Source organism: Crassostrea angulata, chromosome 1 (genome assembly GCF_025612915.1).
Source record: "Crassostrea angulata isolate pt1a10 chromosome 1, ASM2561291v2, whole genome shotgun sequence".
Classification (NCBI taxonomy): domain Eukaryota; kingdom Metazoa; phylum Mollusca; class Bivalvia; order Ostreida; family Ostreidae; genus Magallana; species Magallana angulata.
Window position 1 is genome coordinate 54867175 of NC_069111.1, and position 27527 is coordinate 54894701.

The 27527-nt window shown below is 34.8% G+C and overlaps 4 protein-coding genes across 34 annotated transcripts in view; 1 reads left to right on the plus strand and 3 right to left on the minus strand.

The window, feature by feature from the left end:
* The window catches only part of LOC128163246 (arf-GAP with GTPase, ANK repeat and PH domain-containing protein 1-like), a 43732-nt gene extending 42736 nt beyond the window's left edge, over positions 1-996 (minus strand). For all 30 annotated transcript variants that reach the window (XM_052827013.1, XM_052827007.1, XM_052826979.1 and 27 more), the window contains exon 1: positions 796-996. In XM_052827013.1, the coding sequence (XP_052682973.1) occupies positions 796-970 (175 nt within the window). In that variant the 5' untranslated portion in view covers positions 971-996. The remainder of the gene's footprint in view (positions 1-795) is intronic.
* LOC128163424 (costars family protein ABRACL-like) lies at positions 801-3860 on the plus strand. Of its 2 annotated transcripts, none has more exons than XM_052827049.1 (3): positions 801-940; positions 2109-2185; positions 3277-3860. In XM_052827049.1, the coding sequence occupies exons 2-3, from the start codon at positions 2125-2127 to the stop codon at positions 3465-3467; spliced, it is 252 nt and encodes an 83-aa protein (XP_052683009.1). In that variant the 5' UTR covers positions 801-940; positions 2109-2124; the 3' UTR covers positions 3468-3860. The 2 variants fall into 2 exon arrangements, with proteins under 2 accessions (XP_052683009.1, XP_052683003.1); XM_052827043.1 differs by lacking the exon at positions 801-940 and adding an exon at positions 1073-1207.
* Positions 3861-4531: 671 nt separating this feature from the next.
* Positions 4532-10275, minus strand: LOC128163418 (sorting nexin-4-like). Its single transcript, XM_052827033.1, has 13 exons — positions 10149-10275; positions 8791-8897; positions 8464-8602; positions 8202-8279; positions 7977-8048; positions 7820-7867; positions 7288-7416; positions 7058-7185; positions 6692-6781; positions 6441-6531; positions 6105-6262; positions 5631-5745; positions 4532-5239 (listed from the first exon to the last, which is right to left on the minus strand). The coding sequence occupies exons 1-13, from the start codon at positions 10242-10244 to the stop codon at positions 5192-5194; spliced, it is 1299 nt and encodes a 432-aa protein (XP_052682993.1). The 5' UTR covers positions 10245-10275; the 3' UTR covers positions 4532-5191.
* Positions 10276-12096: 1821 nt separating this feature from the next.
* Positions 12097-27512, minus strand: LOC128170968 (uncharacterized). The gene is made up of 10 exons (XM_052836738.1): positions 27369-27512; positions 23540-23746; positions 22558-22698; positions 21237-22152; positions 20793-21096; positions 20217-20448; positions 20033-20117; positions 19776-19910; positions 19249-19429; positions 12097-18634 (listed from the first exon to the last, which is right to left on the minus strand). Exons 2-10 carry the CDS (start codon positions 23722-23724, stop codon positions 18396-18398), a joined length of 2418 nt encoding a protein of 805 aa, XP_052692698.1. The 5' UTR covers positions 23725-23746; positions 27369-27512; the 3' UTR covers positions 12097-18395.
* Positions 27513-27527: the final 15 nt, after the last annotated feature.

Consider the following 27527-nt stretch of genomic DNA (forward strand, 5'->3'; position numbering starts at 1 on the left):
TTTTATCTACAAACTTGTGCTGTGTGTCATTACATATTTGTGCTACATGCATTTTTTATGAGGATGTTCTTTTGCATGTGTGTTTTTATTTTTAGACAAATTTCCTAATATATGACAAACCATGAGATTGAAACCTGTATTTTTTTAAATGTCTATAAGCCAACTGCATTACTTCTAATTATATCTATACAAAGTTATCAAGAAATTTTTAAATTGTCTGAGATGGAAATGAATTTGTTAAAAAAATTACAAGAAGATGAAGTAAAAAGTATCAGATGTTGATATTTGAATATCTACTGACATTATTATCAATTAAGCTTCAGCACTGTTAGATGTGATTTGGTTCACGCAACATTTACAACCCCTTGTTTCCTGTAATTTCATAAATATCAAATTTTAAGGGATTTAACAATTAAATACAAGTCCAAAACATGCACACAATAGCCATAACCAAATGAATAACTTAAGTATCATTCCATTAATGAGATCATAAGCTTTCAATAATGCATTTAAAGAGTCATTGTCGATCCTTGTTGTGTACATATGAGATTATATGTATAATGGGTCAGAGTGACACAAGTACTCTACTAAACAATGCCCATTTCAATATAAAAAAATGTGTCAAATAACTTCATTACAAGTGTTTCCTTCTCACACAATAATCATCATTTAATAGTAAACAATAACTTTTGTATGGTGACATGTTGAGGGGACTCGAGATGCTGAGGAGAGAGAAATTATCAAGTATGGAAAGGACGGGATGATCACTCTCTCAAGTGACGGAAGTAAACCTACCCTCTATACAGACGACGTGCTCCCGTATCTGCTGCTGTATAAGGTGATCCGGAATTGCATCAATTAGGTCATAAATAGCATAAATTGACGGATGGACACTCTCAAACCTCTGGATTTCCTGTCGGATAGCTAGCGAGTTACTCAAGTAAGGCTGCATCGGGGTCCGAGTATTCATCGTGTAGTAAAGAAAGAATCATCTTGTTTTGGTTAATTTCATGGTTGACTTTGATAGAGGATATGAAGTGGTGTTTTCAGAAAGATATGTTTTAGGAATACACTAAAATGGCTTTTGACACCAAAGCGCATGCGTAGCAGAAAATATAGAGCATGCGTACAATAAATTTTTTTGCATATCCGGTTCACTTCCTGGTATCACACCTCCATCCAACTAAAAGACGGTCTCCCTGTTAATGTGAGTCATTTTATTTGGTGAACAATGATAACTAACATTGGTATGCGTCACTTCGACTCTCTTGTCCAAAACACCATTTAGAAATAATCATACGGGACTGTCGTTACGGCAGACGAATGAAATAGACATGTCATACGTCGTCGTATTCGTAATTTATTTATTTGTAAGAAATAAATACAGTAAATTAAAGCACTGCTGATAGTTTAAATTTAATCTCTCCGGATTTCTAAAATCAAAATGAGGGGTTTATTGGTCTATTTGATACAGATAATTATAATGGATATTTGTGATGAACGAAAATAATGAAGATTTATTTTATCATTAAAACAGCCCTTATAACGTTATACATATTGTAGATATATGTATAAATGGCCAGACCCGTTTGGTTGCCAGGTCCTGAAAATTTATAGAGCACCTGACTAATATTTAAGAGGGCCTTGGCTCAAATTTCTGTCTAATCTGTCATGTTTCCTCGATTCCCGTCTCATTTGGACCATCCCATAGAATGGAAAGTTTAACTCAAACTAGAGGACAGATCCAGGGATGTTGATCTTAGGGCAAAGATCACATAAAGGGGAAAATGTGCCAGTCAGTTGGATTCCATTGCTTGAGCGAGATAGCTCAGTTGTTATATGTTTTTTCCTGTCCTGTTATACAAAGAAACAGTCTGATTAATCAGTGGTAGATTTTCCTATTCCTACTGGTAATTGTCATGGACTAGATCTGAATAGCTTGGAAATAGAGTTTTCATTTGTTAGGAAAACATCTCTTATTACATTTGTATAATAACTAACCTGAAATTTTTTTACCTTAGCAGCTACCCACTCAGTATCAAGTTTGAAGGACATTTATAAGTAAATAGATTTAATAGATTTTAATTTAGTGTATACTCTAATTTCAGAATCATCATATTAAAAATGAATGTCCAGCATGAAGTTGAATTACTCATAGAGGAAATTAAGCGGCTAGGTTCACCTGGTAAGTTTTCTACGTTGAGTACATATATCTGAAGTGGATCTTGACTCCAATCTGTAGATTAATGAACTGACGGTAGAACATAGAGGATATGTGTGAGACTTGCCGGATGTCATTGTCAGATCATTAAAGACAGCTACCGGTACATAAAACATCCAGTCAACCACCGTAATGCATCTATACATTATTATCGTTTGAATGTGATTTATATTTGTATCAACTGTAGGGATGGGTGCTTTTAGCTGAAAGGCTTGTAATAAAATAACAACAAAAAGCATTGTTTCATATTTTCCTAGTACATATAGTATTAAAATTTTTAGTGCTAAAGTACCGTAGTTGACATCACAAAGGTTAATTGTATTTCAATGTATCAATGATTTAAGGGATGTGGAGCACATGGCTCAGTGGTCATAGGTGCTAGGCCAGTAACCCAAAGGTTGCGGGGTCAAACTCTCCTATGGTCACTTGATGTTGTATTTTGTGCCCTTAGACAAGGCACTTTATCTACATTATCTCAGTCCACCCAGCTGAAATTGGGTACCAGGAGTGGACTAGTGTCCCATCCAGGGGAAGTCATTGACTTCTCATCTGCTTAGCACCATGGAAGCCGAGTATAAGCACCAGCCTTATGCGCCTTCATGGCTGTGTGAAGGATTTTAATGATTGTAGGAAGTTCAGTATTAGAGGCTAGTGATTTGAAATCTTCAATATGTACTTGCCTATCCCTCCTTTCCTACTGCATGTACATTCATACATGCATTTACTCAACTGAATTTCACGAACAGGCTTGATGGTTGTGGCCATATTTAGATGTATTGATCTCCTTCAAAAGAGAAGCTTTATATCTAAATATAAGAAATTACCCGGGTTTAGGAAGTAAAATATCTGGGTTTTTTCTTTACTAAATTATAGTTTATAGCTTAACAATTCATATCTTAAAATTTTAGAATGATCTGATTGTTAATTTGTTGATGATCCAGTCTCTTTAAGCAACTTGCTTCTATAGAAATACCATAATTATCCACAACTTAGAATTACTGAATTTATCCATGATATCAATGGAGAGTAAATATTCATAACTCTTTCTTTGAAAGATGCTGATGGTAAGGTTAGTGTGACATTTGGAACCCTCTTCAGCGATGACAGATGTGCCAATATTTTCGAGGCTTTGGTGGGAACTCTCCGGGCTGCCAAAAGAAAGAAGGTGGTGACCTACGAAGGGGAGCTACTCCTACAGGGGGTCCATGACAACGTCCCTATCCAGCTCCTGAAGGACTCTGTATGATGCTTAGATAAGCTAGATTTTAGGGAACAATATGAATAATTAATTATGTTTTACTTATATTGCTTATGCAATTAAATCAGGGGTCAATATACATGTACATTGAATTTTTGAAATATTGCCTATACAAATTGCAATGTGATATTGTGTCCTTTTTCTTTTTGTGTTATTTTCTACTCATATGGTGCAATATATTTTTGGTATATTATTATACACTCTTTAATATCAGAGGAATTTTAAGTCATCTACAAGACAAACTGTTTACATCAATACATGAAATGTACAATTGGAATAATTTAAGAAATAAAATCGTGTAATAAGCAGTGACCTGTGGAAGCTTTGCTGTGACTGCTAGATTATAGGATTTTTTTATGCAAAATAAAACTACACTTTGTTTCTGGTTTGTTTTCCTTTCTTAAGAAGTGTAGCTCAACTACATTAACTGTGGGGCAGGTTTAGCCACAGATTCACATAATACATAGGTAATAGGAAATGCTGTGAGTCGGATTTAAGTTTTTACCTAGGATCTCTGTTTGGTGGGATGTCCCAAGCTCAGATGGTACGCACAAAAATTAGGATAGATTGATTCAGTAGTTTCAGAGAAAAAGTAAAAAGATGTGTTTACAAGTCAGTTTGGTTATCTAAAATCAAATCCACACCTTTGGAAACAAATTACCATACAAGCTCAGACTTCTATATTTTTTTAGAAATGTTCTACTCAAAAATATAAAAAAAGGTTCAATGGGGGGGGGGGGATCAAATAAAAGCAAAATTCATGCTGCATTCATTAAGGTTGAAACCTGCAGGTTAGTAGAAGACCCATTGTGCCACAAAGACAGCTAAATTAGGCAATATAAAGTTTCACAGTAGGTTGCCATGTTGTGACATACTGTCATAGTTACCGGCATAAAGAGTAAAAGTCATGGGGTGTTGATGACCCTGTTATATTTGACCAGATAAAAATATTTAAAATTTTTCCATTTTGACTCTAAATAACAAGCCTGTGTAGGTGCACACCTTTTCTGAATCCCTTCTGTTTGCCATTCTTGCTTATAAAAACACATTGCCAAGTTTACAACAATCGCAGATTTATTTGTGTTTCTACTCGCAACACAATATTTTCACAACAGTAAAATATGAACATGTAGTAAAATTCAACATTTGCAGTCTCTCTTAACATATGTTTCACAATTTGTGGGAATAGCTATTGTCACGAATAGATCTACTTACAAAAAGCAACACCAGCCAATACTTACGCAAGCCTAAATTAACAATTGAGAATACTGTACTCCTCAACATAGCATTCATGATAAAATGGCATGTATGAATATGCATTTAATATTCTAACAACTGCCACAGTTTCTAGAAAATATGGGGAACTAAAAAGATAGAGCCTCAGAGATTTGTTTCAAAGAGAAATCCACCAGTTGAGTATTTCTATAAATGACTAGGACTTCATTGTTCACAACCACAGCACATTCTACATGCACCGTAAAATAAAATATATGACAAGATTAAAAATCCTATGATAAAGAATGTTGGAGATAAAACCCTAGCTAGGTATTGCACATGGTGACCCCATGGAATGGTGAGGCTACCCCTGTCCTCATATTGCACAAGTCCATGTCAACATCTCTCCTCTTTTTCCCTCAATGGAAGTATGATCATTACATGTAAGGATTATCAATATCACATGACAGACAGATTAACACGGTCGTCTACACCCCTCACATCTTTGTGTAACAGTCCTTCGCACTGGTCCAGATAGCTATTCCCTGAAAGTAAAGGCATTTAACAATATTAGTGTATAAACTTTAAAAAACTCATGGAGAGTTGAGAAATTCATGACCAGACAAACAGAGAGTTAAGAGGACCTGATTTATAAAGAGTTAGTGTAAATGCTATTTCCTTACAAGCAAGTACCGATAATTGATGCATCATTTATGAAATGAAATTTGGCTTTAGAACACGTTTTTATCTTTTCAAATAAATTAAAAAAATCTCTGATTTAACAATTCAAAAAAGGATATTTATTAATATAAGATTTATTACATAAAATTAAGAATAATATTAAGGACCATGATTTTGATGGATTGCTGAAAAAAGATACTAAAAGGGCATAATTTTAAAATTAGGTTGTTTTGTACATGGAGAGACACAACATACCTTTTTGCATTGTTTTATTTGCATCACAGCATAATTGGTAAATATTTCCTTCAAATCTTTGACTTTCTGTCTTTTGAATCTGTCAATGTCCCTCAAAGAAGCATCAATAAATTTTCTGTGGAGGCAACAGTACAATGAAAGTCAGGAAATATGGGCATAAAAGCTGGCATTATAACTCAATGCCAATCTTTGATATAAGATATTACTGGCTTTGAGACAACTGATAGATCTGCGAGATTTGACAGGAAAATGGGCATATGCATGAGATATTGAAGGATCTGAGCCAATGGCTATGTTTAGGAGATAATTCAGGATTTGAGACATCTGGCATATTTATGAGATATTCTGGATTTAAGACAACTGGTACATTTATGAGATATTACATGATCTTAGGGAATGGAATCCTAATGAGATATGAAGGACCTGAGACAACTGATAGATTTATGAGATATCACAGGATTTGAGATGACTCACTGTAGGTCCTGGGAGGTGGTTTGGACCTCCTCCTCTGTCTGTTTGATCTGTTCTTCGAGCTGTTTGATTTTTTGGTCGCGTTGTTCTGGCGTGTCGCTGCCGAATAACTTGGTCTTCATCCCGCTTAACGAGAAAGCGCCTCCGGTTTTTCCTTGCTCCTGTTTAAAACAAATAAAATGGACATGCACCCAATAGTTTAAAATGTTATGATAAGAAACTTCATGAAAGAACTGCTTCCTCACGTCAAATAAAAAAACATTTTCATGTTTTCTGTTGTATATGGACTCAACTTTTAAGCCAGAATGCATGTGTGTTCTATCTACAGTGCGAACTGACCATCATGTCTTTCTGGCTTTTTTTGTATGCGAGGTTGTCTTCCGCACGTTCCACATCGTACTGCAGACACTCGTACTTTCTACACACAGACCTACAAATACATACCAGCGTACATGTACATAATCTTTAACCAAATATTTCGCTGATTTCAGGATTTCTCTCCTAGAGGTATCTCAATTCCTTTATTTTGGTGAACAAGGTTTGAAACAGTACCCTAACACCAATAGTTAAAAGCAGCATCAAGCTCTAACCTGAGTGAGTCAGCAAAGGCGAGATATTCCTTGAGCTGGTCTGCGTACTGTTCCTCCTCGTCAAGAATTCCATCCACACTCTGCGAGAAACTACAGCAAAAAGTGTGTATATATAGAGACCCATCGTCGGAACCCACGCGGTTTCAATCCTATTCACTGCTTTCAACCGGATAGAAACCCCGTGGGTTCCGACAATGATAGAGACCATGTCAGCTCATGTTTAACACTATATTGAACTTGCATAAATATGCTTGTCTCACATTTACACAATTCAAATAGATTATACATCAATCAAATTCAATCATATCTAATGATGTACAGAATCCCGATTCTTCATCATATTGACACAGTTTACAATCCACTTACACATTCATGTAGTGAGATGCACTCTGTAGAGGTTCAGCCATGTCTTTCTCTATTCCACTCCATTCGTTATACACCCGGCCATAATTAGCATGAATTTTATGAATTCCGTAAAGCTTATCAGCCATTCTCTGGAATAGCAAACAAATCATATTTGTTTCTTGGGGGCTGTTCATAAATGCATATCAGACTGAACAATTTCAAATTTACAAAGAATTCCATATAAGACTTACAGCTCGGATTTTGAGAAGATTGGCGATGTTGCTCTCTAGCTCGTTACAGTAATTCTTTAACTCATCGTACTGTCTGTCCGGACTCCTTAGTCTGAAGGAAGCACTCAGAGCCTTCAGTCTGGAGTCAGCCTGTCAATTGATATTTCAGGTTGATAGAGTTACAATCACACAAAGCTTACTGTTTCTCCATCTCCCTCCCATTCTCTTTTTCCCATCCCTTTCTCTTTCTCCCTTTCACTCTCTCCTCTCACAGCACCAGATGAGCAAAGTCCTACCCTCAGGAACTCAATCCTACCCAAGGAGACATATCGGTAATCATATTCCAGGGATAATATATATTAACCCTGGAGACATCATCCTCTTCTAAAGGACACATTCTTAACAATCAGAGAAACAATCTTACCCGAGAGTTAATTAAGGCACACAAAGACATAATCCAACCCCAGTGTGTCCAATCTTACTAATGTACATGTAGGTCACAATCTAATATCTCTAAGGGAGACAACTCAATTCTAAGATGGCTGCATCTTACCTTACTCTGGAAGTCAGTCAGGTACACAGACTCCTTCCAGCCATCCTCCTACAAAACACAGAGTAAAACTCAGTAAGTTTGCATTTGACAGTTAATCCGTGGCAATATTAGACCTGATACGCTACATGTAATAGGTATGAATTCCAGCTTCTCTCACCCGCTGCATAAATCCAATGAAGATTTTGTCTTGAGAGAGAACTGGATGTGCAGCAACCCTCAGCATAAAAATCTGTTAAAAAAATACCATTTTAAATATACAGTATATAAATGCATGTACATGTATCAGAAAGATTCTAAATGAGATGTTACATAATCAGTATGTTTTTCTCTCTGTTCCACAGAATCAGAGTGTTTTCTTGTTGTTTCATTCATCAGCTTATACCTCTAGTGCTGCTCGTCTTCTCTCAATGAATTCTGTGTCAAATTTGTCGGTGGGACTATTTTGCCAAACATAGGAAGCCTGCAAAAACCATGTATTTTTTTAAACAACTTTTCACTCTAACATGTAGGGAAGTACTTAATTCAAACATGTGAGTAAACTGCTTATTACCAGTAACCATGTCAAACAAGTTTTAATTGGTCTGATTAAATGTCTAGAACCCTGTTATTTGGATAAAAGAGTGTGTACATATGAAAGTACTTACCTTTTTTTCGGGTAGAGGAGGGACAACGATGTAGGGATAGGTGATGGACAGGTAATTCTGTAGCAGCTCAAACTCGCTGTAGCGTCGCCATAAAGACGACGTCCCATCCCCGTTGTACTTAATATTCTTATCTGTGATTCTGTAAACCAAAATAAAATTTAAACCATATATACAGCCAGAAAAAAAAGTTAACCATGTACATGTTTATACAGTCATTGTTTGATATTTGTAGAAAAAAAATACACTTCATAAAAAAACCATTTTGAATTTCTGTCATGGGTAAACATACAATTTTGTACAGTAGACACAACAACACAAAATACTAACCTTGTTTCAACCAGATATACAATAAATGTATCCTGGACCTTCATTGACGTCACAACTCTTTTTTCTGGCTCAGCCACCGAGATCTCCATCCATTGTAGCAGATTTTTCTAAAAAAAATACATTAATAGGGATATGAAGAAACCATGTCACTTGTTAGAACATGAAGGTACAACTTTGGTTAAATAAGCAATTTTACCAAGATGTGAGAAATCTGACATTTTATTAAATTTTCAAAGTTGTGCACATAAAAACTCAGTTTGAGGATTTAAAATCTAATATTCAAGTAATGTAAATCAGCATAGTTATTAGCCAATGGTCTTTGTTTTAATAAGAACACTATTTAACATTTGTTTTTGGGTTTTTTTTAGTTTCACTGTACATTTGCAACATAGTGACATATTTCATGAGGGACGCGTTTAACAAGTCCAGTACAATCTCCAGATTTAGCTATATAGCTTGAATAAGCTAAATAGCTTGAATAAGCTAAATAGCTTTATTAAGCTATTCAGAGTAGCTTCATTTAGCTATTTTGTCATACATTTTTCTTAAATTTGTATTTTTATCAGTATGTATAAAAAATCGCACTTTAGTCCAGTGATAGTTTTCAACTTTGAACTGTTCTGTGAACAATGCATGTAGAGATTACTCATCAATTTGCGTCTCCTTAAGAGACTTTGCACTAAAAGTTTTGGGGCAACTGATTCATGACCAATCAGTTACTTCTTGAATGAAATATAAAAGAGGTCAGTTATGGTAAACAAGATAATTGATTGGTAATAATTTATCACAATGAGAAGAAATCATACTTATCCACGCCTCATTGCACACAAAGTGGTAAACAGTTACCCAAACAATGGAAATATATTTTTTGTTTATAAGTGTTTAAATGCTGCAGTGTTAAAACTATCTTTAATTGTGGTCAAGTTTATAATGGTCAATTGTGCAAATATGAGTAGAAGTTAATTGCGATTTTTTGTCAATTTCTTACAATAAATATTTTTCTTCAAAAAACTGCACATGAATAGCTTTATCAAGCTATTTTGAATAGCTTTATCAAGCTAAATAGCTTTTTCAAGCTATATAGCTAAATCAAGAGATTGTACTGGACCTGTTTAACGGGCTCTACATTACTTAATAAACATTATCATATCTACTTATCAACACAGACGATAAATACATTGTATATGTTCTGTTTTGTGTTTAATAACTACACCATACATCATATACTAGTAGATGTAAGTAAAGCATAGGTCAATATCTCATACATATCATTATGTCAATGCTTTTATATTAATTAAAAGAACATGTCGAAAATTTAATCACGATGAATGAAATTAATTGAAAACGATGATCGGTACCTTTCCTGCCTGTCTGGCATTTTCAAATGGATCTTCTTCTGCAGAGTCGTGTGATAAACCCTCTGGAGAGTATTTTGGTATTGCATCGTCAGCCATTGTGACCGGAAATAATAATTTTAGATAAGTCGTTCAACAAGATGCTTAGAAATGGACACGCCCCCTTTTCGACGCGGGCCGGATCCTTGTGCTTGATATCTTATATGCATAAAATGCACAGTCAATATTTGATATGTAGCTTATTGAGGAAATTAAATCGTATAAATATTCTTTTGCAGAAAACACAAATTGTCATTATTGAGAGTAAAACGGTGATGGCAAACAAGAAGAGTAGAACTGACAAAAAATACATGATTACGGTAATCATGTAATAATGCTTGTACTACCACTCATCAATTTTGCTGTTCCTTGGTATTCGCACTTTCGTCTTGGTGCAACAAAAGAACAGTTGGTGGAAAACGAACTCATTTTTTTTCTTCATAATTCGTAACAGCAGGGACGCTTATACTTAATATATACATTCATTATTTGATGGGAAGCTCATCTACGTTGATACGCATGTAGACACCCTAAAGCGCAACGTTTTCATTTGCAGCATCATTATTTATTGAACGACTAATACTTCCAATTAATACTTCAAGACTAATATAAAAAATAAGACTTATTATGAATAAAAGTTTTAACCAATTAGCACATTATAAACAAAACCAGACTTATACGCTATCCCACTGTAAAAAAAAATTAAAATTTATTGGAATCTTTCCCGAGGACGACCAGGCAACCATGGTTGGTTTTTGTTTTTGTTTAATATATACGAGGGTCAATCAAAAAATACGAAGACTTTTGTAATAGCTATGTTACTTAACGTCATATCATTACTAAATTTGGTAGACATAATTTAACAACAGTTTCAAACAATTTGCAAGAAAAAAAGTTAATAAATACCTTTATTTCTAAGAATTATTTAGAATCTAATCCTGCAAAAATGAGGTCACGGCGCACGGTCAAAATTTGTGTTATGTCAACAATAAACCATATAATGTTGAAAGTAATATCTCTATAAATTGGGCTTAAAATCAAATAATATTGAAACCTTAAATTAAGTTTTGTCTCGGTATTCTATGTTCCAAATAAAGACGGGATATATTATTTTGTCGAACAAATATTAGTAACTAATGACAGATAGTCCTCTTTAGAATTGACTAAAAACATCGACGTCGCCGGACGTCACGGCGCAACGAGAGGTACAAACAAAATGGATTTAACCCAGGAAAAAGCCGACACAAGCTGTGAAAATGCTCAATGGTGCAAAAAAATAAGTCAACAATTATTTGCAAGTTTGTGTTTAACTGTAAAAAAATTTATGGGAGTCGTGGTAATTGTATTTTGAATATAAAACAGTCCGAAAGAGAGTAGAATATCTGTAATATTTGTTAAAAAAATAAGTAACGTCAACCGACGTTCAGGATTATCGTTACAGTAAACCAAGAGATAGACTGTTAGAAAATGAAAACTTTGAAGAACTAACTTATGATTCTCGAACAAATGTGTGCAAATAAGATGTTAAGTGGTTCAGTGCAATTTTAAATTGTAAGAAGAGAGGCACAAGAGACTAAGCGTGATATAAAGATGGGGTTTACCTATAAACTGTGTGTGTTTAATATTGACGTCATGTTTTGAACGTTACCGTGCGCCGTGGTGACAAAACATGTTGTTTTTAAAAAGGGGTAACAAAAATACTGTTTCATCAAATGGACTAAAACTTCGCACATCAATAACATAAGTGTTGGTGCACAGATTAATCTGATAGTGTTGACTTTAATGAAAAATATATGATGGACAGCCACATTGTCTTCGTATTTTTTGATTGACCCTCGTATATTATCATAACATGTAGTGGTCAACATGTATCCAACTAGGCAGTCCTTCCACCAAGAAACAAACACTCACATTTCATATTGAAAACAATTTTATTTATAGAAAAAAGTACTTTGAAAAGTAAACATCAACTCTACATTCCAATAACTTTCTGAAAATCTCACTCTTTCGGTTTATAATTAACAAATTTGGATTTATGAATTCATTCTTTAATACAATAGTTAAAATCTAACTAAATACCCAAAATAAATTTCATTTAAAAAAAAATGAAAAACAAAGAAGAAAGTTTATTTTTTGATATGCATTAGCATGTGTGAAAAGAAGATTTCTCTCCATTGATATCTCTATTGCATTGGTAAATTTGAGGAGGTAGGCATGAGAGTTGATTTCATGCTGTTAGAGATATCCTGGACAAACAATTACAATTGCACTCCCAGAGGGGAGAAAAAAAGAAAGATACTGAACAGATTATCACAGTCTACTATAATTATAAACCAATGCCTTCATACAAAAAATACACCTCATCCACTAACCCAACTAAACACGCAAAGCCACCATCGCCTGTCAAGCTACGGTCAAATGTGACACAGCTAGACAGCTCGGTGTACAGTCCATACTAGCCTCCGCAATGAGCACAGAAAACGACTTGCCTGGTCACCGACCCTCGTCTTGGTCATCACTTCACAAATCAAGGATGGAATAAAAAAGAACAGAAAGACGGAGAACCTGTACAGATACTGAATACTGGAAGTTATATAAGGCACACTTAATTTGCATTTCATAAAGAGCTCCAGTTCTTACAGAGATAACAAATCATTTTGGAATCTGTCAGATCAATTATTTTTTGAGGAAATAGAAATGGAACAGAAAAAATACAGTGTATTGTAGTCCAGACCTCGTTTGATATGTGGTGACCAAGCCCTGCGAACCCATCTCTCTCATTCCATGATCTCTCAACAAAGTAGCACTAAAGAACTTGAATAGGAAAACTGAGATAAATACTTGCATACAATAAAAAGACTAACTACAAAGTGCAGCACATGACACAGATCAGTGGCCTCTGCTTGTGTTGACAACTTCCGCCATTTCTTCGGGGTTCTTCCCTAACGAGGAGATTAATTCATTAATTACTGCTAAGTCTTTCGGAAGACAAAGAACACATGCACAATAATAAAAATTACAGCCTTATTTTAACAGGCTCTTAAATAGTCTATCTAACATAGTAAAAATTTCTGACATACTGAAGATATAACAGAGTCTCTCATTATTGACGGAACCAGGTGAAATTATTAAACATTACACAAGGAACAGATGATCAGAGTTGCTGAAGTTAACCAAGTATGGCACCAAGTGATACAGATAAAGATGGCAAGTCAACACGATACGCTGATAACATCCTCAAACCCTGTACGCTCTCATTCTCATTTTTAAAATCATTAAAGTTCTGAACAAAATCTTTAAATATTTACATTAAAAACAATACTGTCAATACACTGGTAGTAAATTCTCAATTGATTACACGACATCACAATGCTGAATTTTCTGTTAGATAAAATAACACAATGAATAAGACATAGAGCATATCTAAAACCCTGTATTCCATTGATTCTCAGAACACATTTCATTGTTCAAAAAAAGTTTTGATTATTTGGTATCTAATCATTCTATAATGACTGAATATAAAAACAAACAGGCTGCATACTTCTGTTTTACAAAAGGATAGCAATTTGGTTTCTCAGATCTGTCATTCAAATGAAGTGTAAAATCTAGGCTGGTTCTTGCATTGCTTGAAATTGGTAAAAACTAAACAAACAGCACTTTCAAGGTATATACTGATTTACTGAGGTATTTTTTTCACTGGACAAAGGGATAACCATTAGATAAATCACACTGTTGCATAACATTTTTTTGTTTTTACTTAACACAATTGCCGAAAGAACAGACAGACAGGGAAGTTTTGGGGGGAACCCCCTAGGATAGAATGCAAGGTGTAGAGAATGAACCCGTTAGAAATCCAGCTCTCCGGTCAGGCACTGAGGTTAGATCTGTCAAATCCCGATCAGTGTGTACAACATACATAGTGAGCATTGTGTCTTATGAACAATTCAAGGAGAATGCAGTTAATGAGCACGCTATTGGCAATAGAAGCAAAGCAGCATACTCCAGTAGTAAAAAAGCCTATATATCACCACAACTACAAGTATAGGGGTACTTGTTCCACAAACATACCCTGTCGACGGGAATAATGCATTAAGCTAATTATTAGACACTGTCTATTGTTGAACTGTCAACCTGCAAAAGCTAAGACATTCTGATCATTAAAAAAAAATCAAGTGAAAAACAATCTAACCTCAGATGCAAGTCCTGTCAACACAAAACTATAACAAAAATATACCAAAAAAGTATTACACTGCTAAAACATTAAAAATACACAAATCTAAGTAACAAAACATGATTATTGCTTGACACTCTATACATATCAAATATATGTGACTAAAAGAACCAATACTATTAACATTTCTACAGTACTAACCTCCAAATGTCAAAACTTTTGCATCAGATGCATACATTTAATTTGCACCATAAACCTGTATTTGTATCACAAATTGCAGGAAAACTGGGTGGAACTGGGCTTGTTTCCACACAAATTCAAACAGAAAGTAAAACTTAACAATACATTTGTGTACTTCAAAAATATTACAGAAATTTCAATTGACAAGCCAACAGCAAATCATTTTCTAAATTCCATCAAAACACACATGACAAAATTCAACAGAAGACTCAAATGAAACCTAGATAAATTAAGTTTAACTGAAATCAGTTGTGTTTGCAACACTTAAAGGAAAGTTCTAGAAAACAGCCACGTGATACAGAGATTATGTTCTCGATACAAGAATAAAATGTCTATCATAGCACATCACTAATTGTGAAAATAACTTATCATTCTAAATATGCCCAATAACCAAGACGGCTAAAATATGAATACAAGTACAGTCTAACAAATTATTCTACACCTGCAAAAGTGTTCACTACAACATAAAGACTTCGTTTGTTTAAATTAAGAATCTCGTGTTTAATATTGCTCTTTGTCTAATACTACTAAGCTGTCTTCCTGTACAACTGTTATCAGCTGATGAATTGGTTTGATGAGGATCGTCCTAAACCTGAGAAAACCCTAACTACAGGTAACAGCAACTACAGGTATGTACCACAGGTTAAATATATCACCAAGCAATCAATCTGAGTATACACCAAGTAACAGTGAATAAAATATCACAAACACCAGTAACTAGAGCGGGACAGACTACACACAACATACAACACGGGCTGTGTTACCTAGACTATAAATATACATAACAACATTGGTCCTCTACTAATATCAGTGCACTACATTCAGTGTGTAAATATATATATATGCTGTATACATACATGGATTTTAAATACTGAACACATCTAGCAAATCTATAATATATTTATATATATATGTACATGTACACTTCTCTTTTGGGTTGATACATACCAAAGCTAATAGAAGTCTACTTACTACTGTTTATATAAACTTGATTAGCAACATAAGGATATGTTGAAAATATCACACAATTAGATACAAAAATAGAGAGTAACACATGCACTATCATAATCTGAAGCACCTAAAAAAACCCAAAAATGACTGATAATATAGTTTCAAAACATGGATGCCTTTTGTCAGGTGTTTGTATCCACAAAACATGGGTGTGCGAGTTTATCAAACTTGTTGTCATGGAGCAACTTTAATCACAATACAATGGAAAGATGCTAATAAATCTAAGTTTTAAAAAAAAAAGGCAAAGGAAAGGAAAAATAAAAATGACCATTATGATTATCCTTTAAAAAAAAAATCCTACTGAATCGATATTCTGAAAAAATAATGAACTTTAAAAAATGTAGGTGTTGTTTAAACAGCACAGGGAAATGGTTTCATCACCTCTGACTTAAACCTCATCAACCTTTTACTACTGTAGATAAAAAGAATTGATTGAAGACTTAAAATCTATAAAACCTTTTGACTTTGAACTTATATTCTGACAATACACCAGTAGGCCAATTTATATTCCCTCACAGTAAGACACTAAACATGAACATTTTCTAATCTACACAACATCTCAATTTAAATAGTAATCTACAAATATTTGAACTAAGACATATTCATAAAGTGACAAACATCTAACACCTGTTGTAAGACTTGATGTTACAAACACAGTGAAAGGAAAACATGTCAATCATAAGAAGACTAGAAATCAAGTTGCACCAAACTACACCCATGATCTCAAAGAAGCCTGAAAAGACCCATTAAGTGTATTGCATATCCAAACCTAGTGAATTAAGTAATGACCAGAGATCATAGTGTGATACTGGAGACTGTTAGACGGACAGATAGTATTGGGGAGCGACAATTAAATAGTTATAAATGGGAAGGTGTTAAACAAGCAAACACAGAAGCACTAATCATCAAGCAAAAAAAAAAATCATATCCTCCACAATCCAAGGATTTGTCAGTTCATTGGCATAATAACATCATATAAAGTAACTATATACATCCTGTCCAATTACAGAACATAAGAAACCGCAAGGAAAAACAAACATTGCACATCAATAAATAGCTTGAAATCAAAGGCAGATGACTGACTAGGGAATCTGATTATAAAAAAATATATCCATCTTAAGTAATACCAATAGTTTTGATTCCTGTGGATATCCTGTCTGAATACTGTTAAATTATGGAACTGAAGTTCTATACACACAGGCTGTAATGTATTGCCCGGTTGTAGAAAGATATTCCAAGAACAAGTGTTAAGTGGGGACTAACTGGCCACACAGCAATTGCAACATCTAGAAGTTACCTACAAAGCTTAGTCTAGCACTTGTATAAAAAGGGACAATCCGATATGTAAACATTTCCCCAGAGACAACTTAACACTGCCAAACTCTAAGCGAGATAGCTCCAGAGATATTCATTCTGAGCAAATATATACATATATATGTAGCATCAATATAGTAATTTATATCTAGAGATGAAGAATGCAACTGTATCAAGCAAGATAAAAATACACCTATATTCATAGCTGTTCACCTCAGCTGCATCAAATGACAATTAAATATCTGTAATAAAAAATGTCTTATCTGTAAACAACCTTCAGTTACATGTACCAACTTAATGACACTTAAATGTTAGGATTTAGAAGAGAAAAGAAGTGACACCTTAGAGCTCAGAGTTTGATTGGTAAATATTAGGCACAATTTCTTCTAGCCCTTCATCGTGAGCTATTCATATGCCATTTGAAGCACACAATATAAAAATATACTAGAATCAATGGTAAATCACAAACAAGAATATTGATCAAACAAATGAAACACACAACCAGCAATGAACTATTACTTGATAAATCTTAAGCAGTGGAATGGTATCTTTTTCTATAAAATATTAATTTTCTTTGTAAATAAAAGTCGCAAGACTGCAATATCACAATTAAATTCTGTAGACAAAGTGGGAATTGGTCAACAAAGAAATGAATTCTGGGCAGAAAAAAAATAATGAGATTCAAACAAAAAGCAGGATATACTTTAATTCTACAATACTTTGTCATCAATGAAAAAAAAATCAACCAAATAGATTTATCACAGAATGTCATAATTTGCAACATTTTGCCATTTGAAATGTAAGCTACCACGATATGTGGTTTATTGGGGACTGTTATTTCTACAATTCCTCAGATCTGAGAATACAATATGTACCTGTTTCATATTCATTATTGAAAGGCTTTCAGGAAATCTCTCTAAATACTCAAATTATGCTACACATGAAAAACAATATCTTTATCACATCCTTGCAACAAATACATGTATTTTTAAAAAATCATCTTCGGAAGAAAACAATATCATTATTTCAACAAAATACACTTAGAAAATGCATTCATTATAATTTGATAAGAGTATATTCAAAAGAATTAATTCCTATAAAATCAAACACAATGATTTCTAAGTTCAAATAATAACAATCAAAAACTTGTTTCTAATTTGACAACTGAACACTTTTTGAAATCAGTTTGATCCTGACTTATTGCCCATTCTCATCATCGACTTTGGCTTAGTAATCCTGATAAAATACAACACAACTACAAATACCAGCAATTACACAAATAAAGCCTATTTTGTCTGTATCTAATGCACCGTACAATACACAGGTCTAATCTACAGGCATGATAAATCAGTGCTAGTAAATGCTACAACTAATACGACTTCTCAGACAACTATTACAATAACCGACAGTACAGAGACTGAAGCTGTTGTTGATGGCATCACTCCTGACTTCTCTCCCCTGATGTTGGATGTCACTCATGCCTTGCTGTTCTCCCCACTCTGACCTTCCTCTGTATCCTGGAGCTCTATCACATTCTGCTGAGAGATGTACACGGGGAATCCTTCCTTGGTCATCTCTGTTTTGATTTCAAAGCCCAGTGAGGTGAGAGGAGCATTGTCTTTGTCTGCCATCTGTAGGGCACACCAGTTGGCAGTCCTGGCCTTCCTACACAGTGTGGTCAGCTCCCCGATACTGGCCGCTAGAGCCAGCACATCTACAACACAACACCAAGCGTTAGTTAGAGTTTCAAACTCACTTACTCAAACTCAAAATAAATTTAAATATTTTGCTAACATGCAAAAAAAAAATAATGAAATTGTAGCATGTATCTTTCATTTGTAAGTTCATCATATAATTTCAAAATATGCATTCTGACGAAGTGCAGTCTTATTTTGTAAAAACAGACTTGTAAAAATGCTTGGTATAAACTTTGAGAAAACCCCTTCCCTACCCGTCCATCCACCATCCCTAACCTCTCGGAATGTAACTTGCATTAAAAATGTTCATTCATGATAAAGGTTAATGTATAGGCATGTACAGGTATGTGGCAATAGATAAATACAAAATGACTCCCTGGAAACAAACTGGGAACCAAGAGGAGTGCCACAATAAACTTTGAGACAATACATTAAGGTCAATGTCTGTTATCCTCTTTGTCGTATTCAAACACAATAGACCAAAAAGCCAATAATATACAAGCCCTTTTATTTGGTAATCTCATTCATGTATCTTTATCAAAAATATATATTGTATCAAGAGGTGAGACAATCATTGGATCCCCAGCAACCAAATGAATGAATACTGATCTAGAAAGTAAGCCACTGATACCTTTGTCCTCCTGGTGTCTATTGCCAACATTTCTATGTCGATTTGTGGCATTCACAATCTCCTCTTTACGACGAGCCTGAACTTTACGGATTCCTTCTAACCATCTCTCTAATGCAGAATGAATGTGAGGGTGTAATACAAAGTCACGCAGCTTTTCCATTTTGTCCACCAAGGTAATAATCTAAATGTTCATGATAGACATTATTTGAATATGAACTGTACATGTACATTGTGGTTTTAAAATCATTTTAGCACTTGCTAATGTAAGAAACATTTGAAACAAATAAATGGCAATCTACATTTCAGGCACTGTGGTTTAAAAATCATTTTAGAAAAATCAATGAAATTTAACCAATGAGAGAAATTTTGAAACAAATATATGGCAATCCACATTTCAGGTTTAATTTCTACCTTACAGTTTGTTATTCTGAGCTGCCTACATTAGCATGGGTTATTATTTGTACCCTGTTATTTTGACTTAACTACTCTAACAAGGGGCAATATCCCTGTAATTCTGGGTGACTTACCCTAGCATGCTCCTTGAAGGAGTCCACAATGAGGCGGTCCACTCTGGAGGGGTTGGAGGGAAGCCGCGGCACCACGATGTTGTTGGCACTGGACACCTTCTTACCCGGGTTCTGTCGGGCCAACTCAGCCTCTGTCTGTTAATGGAAGCAGTTTTTTGTTAAGACCCACCACAAAATGTCTGACACTCAAATAACCAATTTCATAACATCTTATTATAACTAAAAATGCATAGTCAAAGAACTTATTGTGCTCTGACCTTCTTCCTCTCCCTTTCAATATTTCTGAACTGCTCGTAGCACTCCTCCAGTTTCAGGTGAAGCTCATTCGATGGACCACTCCGTCTAGAAATATCAAGAAAGGCAGTCTTCTGTAGTTATACAGATTTGTATTATATCTTGAAGCCCACACAAGATACAAGTATCTGCGGAGGCTTTACTTACCGTGGGTTCCTGATGTTAGGAATGACCTGGGGTATTCCTTGGTAGATGTAGGGGACGTCCACATACATCTCTGGTGCCATCATGGGAGGGATAAGTCTGCCGTAGGGATCCACATGGTAATACTCAAAGGCCTCACTAGGCAAGGCACCAGAGGGGGTGAGGAAGTGGGGAGGGGCGATGAAGTTTGGCAGGTATTTGACAAATGCTGGATGGTGGGGTTGTGCCACAGCACCTAATGTAAACAAGGATAAATAATCTAAATGGAAGAAATTTGACATGATTGCTTATACATGCTAATACAGTTACAAAACAAGAACAGGAAAATCTCAACAATACACACACTGATATTTAACAAGGTCAGTGAACTAAGCTATAATAATATTTATCATCTAAAATTGAGTTTGATTCATTACCATGTTAAAGAAGTATGAAAATTTTTAATGAATCCAAGTGCTAAGGTTTTCTTTTCATTCTGCCCACAAGCTTCTGTATAAAACACCCCCAAATAAACATATCCCCTCATGAGGGAATAAACAGGCTAAAACTATTGGGATATTTAATGTTGGTCATCATTACCTAGTGTTTGAAAGTCTTGCAGAGGGTGGTTGTCCCTGGGGTGTCGTTTGTGGTATACGGGGGTACCAGTGGAGGCGTCCCCGTAACTTGTTTGGGTGAGACTGTGCAGACTGACCGGCTGGGTCTTGTCAGTCATCTCATGTGAGTATTTGACATCTGTCATGACTGATGTTGGGCTTGAAAGCGTTGTCATTTTGGCCATTTTCTGTCTGAAGGCCTGGGAGATGTGAGCACTAGGTCTTCCTGCCTGAGTTTTATCCATAGCTAAGGCTGATGGGTAGGAGGCAGGTAACTGAGAAAGATCCTGCAAAATCAAGGGCAAATTGTTGTCACTTTTGATTACATTTTAATATAGCCGCTTTATGTTTAATTAAATCAAAATTTGATAAAAATGCAAATGATTTAAAATTTATGCTGATCAGCAATATCACAAAGCCCACAAACCTGGGGTCTGGGCTGAGACTTGGTGGATACACCGACTCTTTGTGCACTGGTCACTGGAGACACCCCATACTTATCCAACACCTGATAGCTGTTACCAGGGTGGGACACAGGTGTGTTCTGACCTGAAGTAGAACTCGTGTAGCCAAGAGCATTATGGGTATTGATCTGGATTGGCTGTAGTACGCTCTTCCTGTCACCCGATTCAGTAGGATGAAATCCCTGATTACATGTACTTATCCCAGCACGCAACATCTTGTCCTGATTACTGGTACTCAGTGACTTCATGTCCGAGTGTCTTGTAGAATTCATCGATTCTGGTTTCAGATTGAGGTTTCTGCTAGGAGGAAATGCAAGGGGCGGGGGTACTTCAGGGGGAAACTTTGGGAGTTCTGCCTTGTCAAAGGAATCTTGGGGATAGGGTTGTGTCTTGGCATACTGAGGAAAATTTCCAGGTTGTGTATAGGTAGAAGTCATTGATTGGCTTTTGAGATAATGCTGGTTGTCATAGGTAGGCCATTGCTGGCAGTTCTGAGATTCCTTCCCTGATATGCTTTGATGAGACAGATTTTTGGTCTGAGGAGGAGATGCAGGCATGGTTTTAACATCGTACATGCTCATGAAAGCTTCCGTCAAATGGTTATCCAGAAAAGCCTGGTTTTTGAGACTCTTCTTGGACTGTTCTATCATAAAGGACTGGAGAAGCTCTAGGTCGGGTCCATCTGTTTTGGTGGGCAGTGACTCCAGCTCCTGTAGGGAGATGTCTGGGCTGAAGTCGGACAGGTTGTTGTTGGATGCGCTGGACAGGCTGGGAGGTCCAGGCAGGTTGAAGTCAAAGGTGGTGGTGCTTGGCTTCTGTGGCATCTCATCTGTCACTGCGGACCAGGCACTACCAGGCGTGGAGGGTACACTGGTGGAACTGAAACCCAGTCATATACAGCATGTAAAGGGGGACAACCCAACTTATCTTAACTTAACAATACATTTTGACAATAATCCCACAACTGTGTGTTAACTGTAGACAGCTTAAATTTGGCTCTAGATCTTTTTTTATTCTTATTCTTCATCAGGAAACTTTAAGTTTGAAGTAAATTTCTAAGTTTTTTCCCCATCACAAAATTTCACAAATAAAATAAAGCTGAATCATTCATACAGTTATTTCAACCACTTTCTGTACTGATTCTTAGCATTTTACCAAAATAGTTATTTTTATTGATATGTAAGATCAAAGTTTAACTCATCTTTCAACCTATTTCATCAATCACTTGCATCAAAATTAAAAAGATATTAATCCATGCTTATTATTTACACACATAAAACTTACCCATTACTTCCCTGGTTGAAAGAAATGTTCAGATTCTTAAGGTTTTGATTAAATGCATAAAATGAACTGTCATCTTCTATGATCTGAGACACAATGTCATCAAACTTGGAGAACTTGTCACCATTGGCATTGACATCATACCTAAAGCAGTGAATAAAAATATTCTGGATGAGTATATATCATGCATTAGAATTAGCCTACGAGAGCATTGCTTATAGAATCTGTTACAAAGTGTTCCCACCCTTAGGCTGGGATTTCCTTGATTTTACAGGGATCAATGATGGATTAAATCTCCTGACTTTTAATTATTAAGGTAGAGGACTTTTCATTTTCAAAAACTGCTAAAAGCAAATATTGAACCTCAAATTGCAGTCAATGCTAAACATGTGCAAATCAAAAATTTCAGCAGAAAAATGACCAATATCTGGAATCAATTTTTAAGATAAGATGATAAATCTAACACAAAATCATTTTAATGACATTGATATGCAAATGATATTCATTTCACAGCCTGATTAGTTTTGCAGAAGCTAGGCTAAGTGGGACAGCTATTGAAGTCTCTACCAATTCATAGACCTTTATCTCATACAGGCACTTATCGAGAAAATACAAAAATATGATCTATCGATACACCTTAACAAACTTTCTGCTTATTATAGTTTTCTCATTACTGCTAGGTGCCAGTAATGGGCAGAGAGATAATCGCTCCATATACAAATTTCCAATTTTTCTCTGGCCTACCCATAAAATAGAATCAGGAAGTACATTACCCCATAGATCAATACTTCATAGAGGTGGAATTCCCCTACCCTGATACCCAAGAACTCTACACTAATGAAATATGAAAACACAATAAAGGGAAGTCCTAAGAACTAATAATTTTCTGGGAATTGAGAAATCAATATTCCTATGGAATACAATGTGTGTTTGTGCTGTGCTGGTGACATAAATACATTAGTGATGGGTGGATTGACTAAGTCACCTCTCGCAGTAGTTCAGCTGGTCAAAGAAACCCGAGTCCATGTGATTAAATGCTGCAGTTCTACGCTCCTCCTCCCCTCCTGTTTTATCGTTCTTCCAGAACAAATTGTAGCCCCCCTTTTCTGTGACCCCGTTACTGGTGCTGCCCTGGAAATGCCGCTGGTTGAAAGTTGCCACATCACACATATTGTATTTGTCATATGGTTACCTGTGAAAAATATTAAACTGAGATTAGCTGCAATCAAAAGGACGTTTTTCAGCAGCTGCTTGTTTCACTACTTGTTATTGAGCAATATGACACACAGCCAACCGGTTTTAAGGGCCACCACTGGGATATATTGAAAGTGGCTACTTAAGACAGGTGGTCTTTTATACCGGTTTACCTTTTAAAAAAGCTAATTGATCAATATATTACATATCCCAGCAAAACATTTGATCTTTAGTTTAGTAAATTGCGCAAAATAAATGTGGCATATACCACAAACAGCTTTTCATGAAAGCTGCATGTACATACATTTTAATGTTTAAATATATATTCATTGATTCATTAAACGCAACTTTGGTTTGGTGAAGGTACCGAAGTTATCACTAATATTGTGTGCATCGTCTGTGATTGATTAACATTTACATGTAGTGTAAATTCCATTCAATCAAAAATATGTGTTCTTTACTATTTACTTAGTCTAAGATTCAAGAAATATTAAAATCTACAACAAATTTGTAGTTCTTCAGTTATCAATCCAAAATGACTTATTATTGAAATCAAAAATTAAATAAAAGAGTCCTTTAGTAAGATTTGAAATAAAAGATGCCTTTTTTTCAATAAAAAGATTCTGTTTGCATCATTAATGTAATCTAGAAAATCTTGATGCATGTCCTTGACCTTATACAACCAAATACCAGAACACAAACAGGAGGAAACATCAATGATTTCACTGCACATCACGCCCCGACCTTGGGATTGGTCAAAGCATTCAAATGAGCTTCAGTACAGGCTTCTAAGTAAAATGTGCTCTATATAACTATCTCAGAAGTGAACTTTATCAAAGTGTTAATTTTTCAAATAATTCATATTTATCTCAAGACAACCTATTTCGAACTTTCATTTGTAATTTTCCAAGACAAACTGCTAATTTTTTTACATTCTGCATTTAAATTAAGACAGTAAATTCTCACGCATGTATTTAAAATTATTACATAGTGTTTACAGTGACTTATAGGTCCAATGGGCCAGGTGTTTGATTTATGTAATTGTATACTTATCAGTTGTAAAAGATACATGTCACTATAATAAATGATTTACTTACAGGTGGTGCTATTCTGGGTTGGGTTTAGTTTGGAGGTTTTTTCCTCTCAAATCTCCAAATAAAAGAAGTCAAACAAATCACCATGACTTGTAAGTAGTCGACCTGTCATGATTGTTGCTGCATTTTATGTACAAGATCCATGTCTATTTAGAACCACCCCATCAAATAAAGTGTTCTATGTTTAAATACCTGATAACAGTACAGATGACTGTCCAAGACATCATAAGACTGAGCAAAAATGAATTGAATAAAATCAACAATTTTTTTTAAATTTACATTTATCTGACATACATGTACCGGTACATTGGATTTTGTTTAGGATCTCTATGATATTCCTACAATATTATTTTTGTCACTTTTTGAAGATTTAAGAAAAGACAGCATTACTTGTCATAAAACAAACTTGAAATCAATATTTTAAAATGGAAAAAAAATCCTAGATTTGATCAATGGCATTCCCATTTTCACTCAAAGAAATTAATTGAAAAGAATGAAAACAAATTCTTTACATGGAGATTTGTTATAACTTAAAGTCTTCATTTGATTAAATCGGAACTTTGGGAGGACCATAGACAATTTTAATGAACTGATATTGAAAGATCTGCACTTTTATAGGTGTCAAAATCATGCAATATTCCACCAAATTAAATATCAAGAGGGTGTTTCACAGGAGAAATCTCAGCTAGGATTCTTTCCATTCTAGTGATTGGTTATATTTTGGACAGAGGTATCTTAAAATATTGTATTATTAAGCAAAATGTGATGCAATTTATTTAATTCCCAAAGTCCACTGGAAAATTTCTGGATGACCTGGGATAGTCTTTTTTTTAAAATTTGAACAAAATTATTACATTATTATGTTTTCATTATAAATACATGTTCCTATGATTCAACAGGTGATTTATCGTTCCTGTATATAGGCCTATCACATTTTCTCACGTGTAACTGGCATGTAATTATAAACTGTCAACAAATGGCCGAAATCAACAAACCGTTAAGGCCGCATGGTTTTTCCCCGACAAACGGAAACGATTTAAACAAAGCATCTCAACGTATTTTCGCAGAAAATGAATAAACTATTTCTATTAAGAAAAAAGTTGGAAATACCACGATACAGTGTTAATTTTGTCATTCTCGACCAGTCGTTTTCTATCAAAAATTGCGATATGTCATCACTTCCATTTAGGGTGATTTAACCATGCATCGGACACATACCTTGGATCGGACAACTTTGTTTATAAATATACAAATAAATGTGCATGCGCTCATGTGTTGTTTCGTATATTCCTGAATTAGAACAAATGAACTTTATCATTATTAAGAATTTGACAGTCACATTGTCAAAGAAATAGCAATATAGACATCGTAAAATGACATCAAATACGCCATTATTGAAAATTTAGTTACGAAGATTTTACACTAAAGCATGATTTGAATGTTGTGCGTTTGATTGTAAATTAGTGAAAATGCACTCTCTGCGTACAATAATTAGAAGAAGTAAGTTTTGAAACAAAATTTGATTAAAATAAGTCCAAGAAATTTGAACAATTAATGTCAAGGTCATTATTGCACCATATGTTCATTTCACCATGGATCGGACACAAATTAACCATGCATCGGACAGTTTTCACTGCATTATTTCTTCTAATAATATGGAGATTATGTGCCCATTCCTTGTGATATACTTTAAATGTGAAGTAAAATAAAAATTTAAAAAATAATTGATACAAACATTTTCCTCAAACCACTAAAAAATCGAGTTTTACGGACACACCATTTTTAGTCCAAAGTTCCTGTAGGAGCTGGCACGATAAAGAACCCCTTATGATAAATATTCCTTTAAACAGAAGCACTAGTCTTAATTCCTATATGTATATTTGAGGATTTACATTAAAAGAAATATGAATAGCAATTGAATAAATTAATATTTCCGAACCTTTGTATTTTTGCATTAAAACCAGAAAATGTTGTTATTTTTAATCTCTACTGCACTGCTATAGCTGTCCGATGCTTGGTAAATATTGTCCGATCCATGGTGAAATAGTTCAACACTTCATTAATTTGCTTTATTTTCTACATTTTTAACAATTTCACAATTTTTTCTCCAATAATTAAGCAAGGGAAAAACCTGTATCTTTTGAAACAAGTTTTATTTATATTTGGAAGATATTTAATGCGTGAACAAAGGGAAAAATCCAAAGGTGTCCGATGCATGGTGAAATCACCCTATCTTACGTATGCATGTCTGCTGCACGTACCGGTGTTCTATTTCGTTTCATAAGCCTAGATTATAAATTATTGACATTCCCATTACATCATATCAACAAATAGTTCTTCAAATTATTACAATATGCCATCATATATTTACATATTTTCATTTTTTATTTTCTAGGCTATTTTAAGCATTTGTAGTCACAACAGAAGAAAAGGAAGTGGAGCATACGACATGCATTTAGTGCAATTTCCACAAAACACCTGTAAAAATGACTAATTATTTCGAAAATAAAGTCAATATACACTCACCTGATAAGTTTTTCTACAGTTGTCAAACAATCGTTGCTCTAGAAATCACATTTTTACAGTAATTCCTCTCTGATCAACTGCGCCATTGACTTCCATGTTGCTTTGTGTATGCTAATCAGCTGTTACCGACAACTCCCGCTTAGAGAAAAGCGCCACCTA